The sequence below is a fragment of the Parasteatoda tepidariorum genome, chromosome 6 (genome assembly GCF_043381705.1).
Source record: "Parasteatoda tepidariorum isolate YZ-2023 chromosome 6, CAS_Ptep_4.0, whole genome shotgun sequence".
Classification (NCBI taxonomy): domain Eukaryota; kingdom Metazoa; phylum Arthropoda; class Arachnida; order Araneae; family Theridiidae; genus Parasteatoda; species Parasteatoda tepidariorum.
The window spans coordinates 56,928,965-56,934,964 of record NC_092209.1 but is presented as its reverse complement, the minus strand read 5'-3'; the positions used below and the strand labels follow the sequence as shown (position 1 = coordinate 56,934,964).

The 6,000-nt window shown below is 26.9% G+C and overlaps 1 protein-coding gene across 2 annotated transcripts in view; it reads left to right on the top strand.

Moving 5' to 3' along the window:
• Nucleotides 1–1,859: 1,859 nt before the first annotated feature.
• Nucleotides 1,860–6,000, top strand: part of LOC107456924 (Oxysterol-binding protein-related protein 8) — a 142,118-nt gene continuing 137,977 nt past the window's right edge. Inside the window, exons 1-2 of one of the 2 annotated variants that reach the window (XM_016074903.3) lie at nucleotides 1,860–2,113; nucleotides 3,363–3,402. In XM_016074903.3, the coding sequence (XP_015930389.1) occupies nucleotides 2,102–2,113; nucleotides 3,363–3,402 (52 nt within the window). In that variant the 5' untranslated portion in view covers nucleotides 1,860–2,101. The remainder of the gene's footprint in view (nucleotides 2,114–3,362; nucleotides 3,403–6,000) is intronic. The other variant, XM_016074904.3, reaches the window with a different exon arrangement.

Below are 6,000 nucleotides of genomic sequence, written 5' to 3'. Positions count from 1 at the left end.
ATATCACATTGACTCTTGACATGACAAGGTTAACCTATAGGTGGTTTGAAAATACTTTGGCGATCACAAATCGCCAACCTGACTGTGAGAATTATGATAACCATTAACTGAAACCGGAAACATATATGTGGTAAGAAATTAATAATAAAGAGTTATAAATAGATTTTTGTTTTCGACTACGCGTGACAGTGAATTAATGAGTCTGCATTATTATTGTAATAAAAAGTTAGCCGTTACATTGAACGATAAGAAAAGAACAAAACTTTTTATGTTCGCTTTTTATAAAAATTAACTAATTGATTTAATTTAAATATAATTCGATTAATAATAATAAAGAAAGAAGTTAATGTAATTAAAGAAATTTTAAAAGCTATGAAATATGTAATGCCGATTGTGGCATCACAGATGGAATACTAAAGATCCCACTTGTAACAAAATTATAATAATGTCTTTCCTCTTTATAACACCTCCTCTTTATAAGGTAGCTTTCCTCTTTATAAGGTAATTATTTGAACAAGTGAACCAAAATTCACCATGGATTTATTTGCCATCAAGCTAATCATAAAAATAAAATTTCATGGATAATGTGGATAAATTTTAAAATAAACATTCAATCTGGAAAAATATATAAAAAGAAAAACTAATATATACGATAGAAGTTTTACTTTTAATCAACTAAATTTAAAAAATAAATAAGATAAACTGAAACTAATCATGCAGTTGGTGCATAATATTTTGCTTTATTCTATAAAACGGTTTTAAAAGTCTAGAAATATATATTCTTTAACAAGTAATGCAAAAATAGAAACAAAAAAAATAAATCTGTTATCATTAATACATTTTTCGCAGATTCCAAAAGAGGAGAGGGTTTGCTTCTAGCTGCTAACGGCAACCAGAACTCGACCTAACCTCACCGAACGCTCCTAAATTACGGTGCGAGCCAGGGACTAATATGGATGGTGTTTTCTACACTAGGGAACGCTGCAAGCTTGGTACTGCCTAAATTTCCGGGTTACTGTTTCAGCTGTATTTTAAAGGCATTTGGCATCATTGTGTTTTGAGATTCTTGCAAACAATGTATTTGATTACTTTATTACTTATGTTTACAATGCTAACAATACTTGTGTTTACAATACTAAAAGTGTTAACACCAACGTAAGATGGTGCACAGCTTGCAACACGAACAAACAGTAATAAACAAATTGAAAGAGGCCAAATCAAGACTGCCAAAAAATAAGCGAGATATTCAAAATCTAGCAACCATGTCACCTTTTTTAATAATAAATAACAAAGTAACTAAAACAAATTTTCACTCCTAACTCCCCAGAATTACATAATAACATTAATATCTTATGAAATACGGCAGATTTGAGCTCAGAAATTATCTAATTTATTTCTTTTATTGAAAGCAAAATTATCCGTTTGAAAACATCGCCCATCGGAATAACATGTAGTAAGCAGCTGCAAAATTTTTAACCGGAACTAAAGTAGGTGTCGAGCTCGAGATTGTTATTGTTTACATTTATATTGAAAACACCATCCTTAGGGGATGTAAGAGATCTACAGGGATAATATAGGGGTTCTGCCTTTATATCTATAGTGCGAACAGAGAAACTGATGTCACGTGACTAGTTCATTTCAGTGTCACTAATTAAGCCAGTGTGAATATTGGAACGCGGCGAATGACGTTTAACTTTTTACTCTCTTTTTGAAAAAGGAGAAGAAATTAGAAGGTATGCATTGAAGAGAGAGCTGTTTTTGTAGTCAGAGAGAGCCGTTTTTACTCATAATGAAATAGCTATATTTCTAGGTCCAAAACTGAAAACACGTTCTAGCATTTTTAAACTGAATAAATTGCTTAAACAGGATTAATGTAGCATACAAAGTAGTTATACAACTAAACTCTATTGAAATAATTTTTGTTTGTCAACAATAATTAATTGGCTATAAGAAGGTCGTCGTAAACAGAAAAAAATAGTTTAATATCATTTAAAAGAATAAATAAAATGGGCTGCTAATAATAAAGATTTTTCAAAAGCATTAGTTTCATCGTAATATAATTTATTCTTTTAATTTGTCTCCAGGACTTGAAATTAATATAATGGAGCAACCGGTACGTGAATAAGAATTTAAAAATTATTTTATATATTATCTCTTCAAAAAATACGCATAAAAATTGGTGTGTAAAAGTGTAACTTCAGCGAATGATTTTTATACAATTGATTATATTACTAAATTTGATACTTTTTTTAAAAATTTTATTTCCTTAAGTCTATTGTTTGTTTTACTACCTCTGAAAATAAAATATGACTTTAAATGTTATCTCCAAAGTTAATTTTAATTATTATTTTACATTTAAAGCTACGTTTCTATTTCAAACTAGTTTGTTTTATAACAGATAAATCATATCAATGAGACTTATCTTTATATTATTTTGCTCCCTTGCTACTCTATTTTATAGTTGTTATTCAAATATTTATGATTAGAGTTCAGGAGATTTTTTAAAATCAAACCAGCAGTTAGTCTGATAATGGGTGGAGAAAATAGTTATGTTTCCAGAAAAAAAATGGGAATATTTCCATATTAGTATATGCTTGGGCTCACTGCAATCAGTAAAACTCCAAAAAGAATTTAAACTTGCAAACATTTAAAAAAAATTATATCGATGTTTCCTTGGGATGTAAAAAGCAATGGTATATGGAGGCTAAACTAAATTAAAAAACTAAATTGCAGACTGTATTTAATTTTTTTCTGAAAAAATTTACTTTTTTTGGGGAGGGAACATTAACTATAAATTAAAAATTTTAATATTTATAATAATATTTATGGAAATGAAATAAATATTCAACACACTTTTTACTTGCTTTTTAACTCTATCACCATGTCTTATTGAAGATAATAATTAATTACAAGTTGAAACTCCTTTTTTTTAAAGCATATCTTAGAGATGTCAAAAACATCACAGAGCATGCATGTATAAAAAATAATTAAATTTGTTATTTGTAAATTAATCAATAGACCGGTAAAGGATGTAAGTGCTCTTTTGCTTTAATGTTTAAAAATTAAATTTAAAATATAAAATTTTTTTATTTTATCAAAATAGAATAATTTATTTAGTTTTGTAAGAAAGGAAAAATCTTAATTAATTATTAAAGCATTTTAAAAAATATAAAATAACTTTTTTAGTATTACATTTTTTGTAGTTAATAGTTTAAATGCAAGTTCAAAACTTAAAGGGAATTTGTTTCGTTTTAATTTTTCATATTTGCTCTTAAAATGCTTACTGTTTCCACTTAAAAAAAATTAATTATAATCTAGCAGTTATGTATATTTATAATAAATACTTTTATTTATTTTTATAGAAACACATCAAAACGATTCGTTCTGTAAGCTCTCCACCAGGTAATTTTTTTTACATTAAATTCCTTTAGTTGTAAGATTTCAATAAATAGTTATGATATGCTTCACTACTGCAAATAATGTATATTCAATATAATTTTTAAGTTGTTGCATAATGCAATTTTCAAGTGGCTGGTTGGTATGAGTATCAAGGTTGTTTGTTGATTGTTGAGTTCAGAATTTCATATAAGAGTATTATTTTGTTGTAGTTATCTTGATTAAAGACTGTGGATCTTATAGTTTTAATATGTTTCTGAATAAAAAATCTATACCAAGGTAGAGAAATGATTGAAGAAAAAATAAAAGCATTATTAATCAATAAATAATATTTGTGTTCAGTGGTCTAACTAAGGTAAATTTTTCTACCGTTTAACTGTACCTTTACAAGTTCAACTTTAGGAAAAACGGTAGTTTCACAAGTAAAAAAGCAAGTTCTCATGCAAACCCTGTTCTCGTTGCAATCAATGGAAATGAGGAGCTTTTCTGCCAGCTGTCTTTTACGAAATGGTACCGCGTGTTCGGTCAGATAGTGCAATATGGTAAGCCTAACCGATCGCTTACGCCATTTCAAAGCGAGCTTTTTTTTTAGCTGAGTTTTTTGAAATGAAAGGGTGAGGCCTCTCCCTCTATAAACTTTACAGGAAGGCAAAATCCGAACATTATCTGAAACACTATTGTAAATTTATTCTAACAGACCTTTATTTTTTTATGAACCATTTTTTTCTCTATTAAACTTTTTTCTGTGTGACCCAGTTGAAAATGTTCTCATAATTAAAATAACTTATAGTACTAGTACTGTTAAATGCATGTTTTTATTAAATTCAAATTGCAATTTAACTATGGACAATGATTTTTTTAATATTTTGTAATTTAGATAAAATTTTTTGCACAAAATTTACAATGGCGAAATTGTTTTTTGAATATATGGGGAAAAATATATGGAAATTTACCCGTCATAAATGATTTTTATTTGTAGTGACAATTTTTGAAAATATTTTCTCACTTTGCCATATTTTTGTGTTGATTTTTTAATATAATTTTAATTTCCACAAATAATGTTTAAATTTTCACAAAATAGGTACCTCTTAAAAAAACCTAGACAGACATCTTGGAGTTAATCTTAGCATTATCCCAATATAATTTTCAAGTTGCTGTTTAATGCAATTTTCAAATTAATTGGTATGAGTGTCAAGATTGTTTGCTGAGTTAAGAATTTGATATAAGAGTATTATTTTGTTATTGTTATCTTGATTAAAGGCTGTGTGTTTCTGAATAAAGAATCAATGAAATGGTAGAGAAATGATTGGAGAAATAAAAGCATTATTACCCAATAAATAATATTTTAGTTAATCATAGCATTATCTCAATCTTCATTTTATGATGCTAGCACAAGTGGATTGCCAAGGGACATTTTAGGAGAAATTTGACTTCATTAATGGACTTTTTATAAAATAGTTTAAGAATTTTTTTTTACTAAAACGTTTCCTTCCAAAAAACTACTACTAATGTTCTAATTCATAATTTTAAAACAAAAACTCCTTAAAAGATATGTTTTTTTGTGTTTCTTTTTCCCAAAAAAAACAAAGCTTTATTTTCACAAATGGATTTTTCAAAATTTTGGCAAACTTGGACCTTTAACAAAAACTTTGAACCAACAACTGGTTTTTGTAATTTTTTCAAAAAAATCAGACTTGTATTTTAACGAATTCACAAAATTGTGAGTAGATTTTTTAGAACTCATGAAAATGAATTTTTCACAAATAGTCTGGACTGGCTGCATGTACAATACTCGTCTTTGTAGTCAAATTAGTTAGCTTGATGTTCTATTGAGAGTAATGAATCTAAGTTAATTTAGAATAATAGTTCTCCACTGCCATTGTTTTTAAGTATTGCATTTTTTCTTCTATTTCAGTGCCCTGTTTCTGCAATATGTTCTGTGTTTTTCTGCCCTTTTTCATAATATTGCATCTTTCTTCTGGTACCATTATATTGTTAAAAAAATGTAGTGAATAATATTTCATATTTGTGTCAAGATCAACTATTTTAATTGTTATAATTTTTTTATTTATTATTATTTTAGTGTTATATTGTTTAGGAGTTTTTTCTAGGATTTTTGAGTGCTTGAAAGGCTAATTGTCAATCTTCTATCACTAATTTTTTTGAATATCTAGTATACCTAGTTGCATTTATTTTTCTTTAAATTTGTTTTTTTTTTTATGTTTAGAAATATTGTCCTGTTAATTTTTTAATATTATTGCATTCTACTGACCTCAAAATTTAATGTTGTTAAGTCAATAACAACAGATTCAATTCCACATCTACCTCCATGAAACTTATAAATAATGAGCAGAATTATATTTTAATGAAATTTAAAAGTTGGATTGTGAAGTAAAATAGAAATTTAATTTCTAAAATTCATATGTCAGAAAATTTGTTAAAAATTAACAATGTTATTAATAATTTCTCGAAAACATATTATGCAGACTATTAGCAATTTTATTTTCAAAACTGATGCAATAACTAAAGTGCAACTAATTTGATATATGCAACTCATTTTATGGATTCGTCTTATTCACTGTTTAGTGTCTTTCTATCTACTGT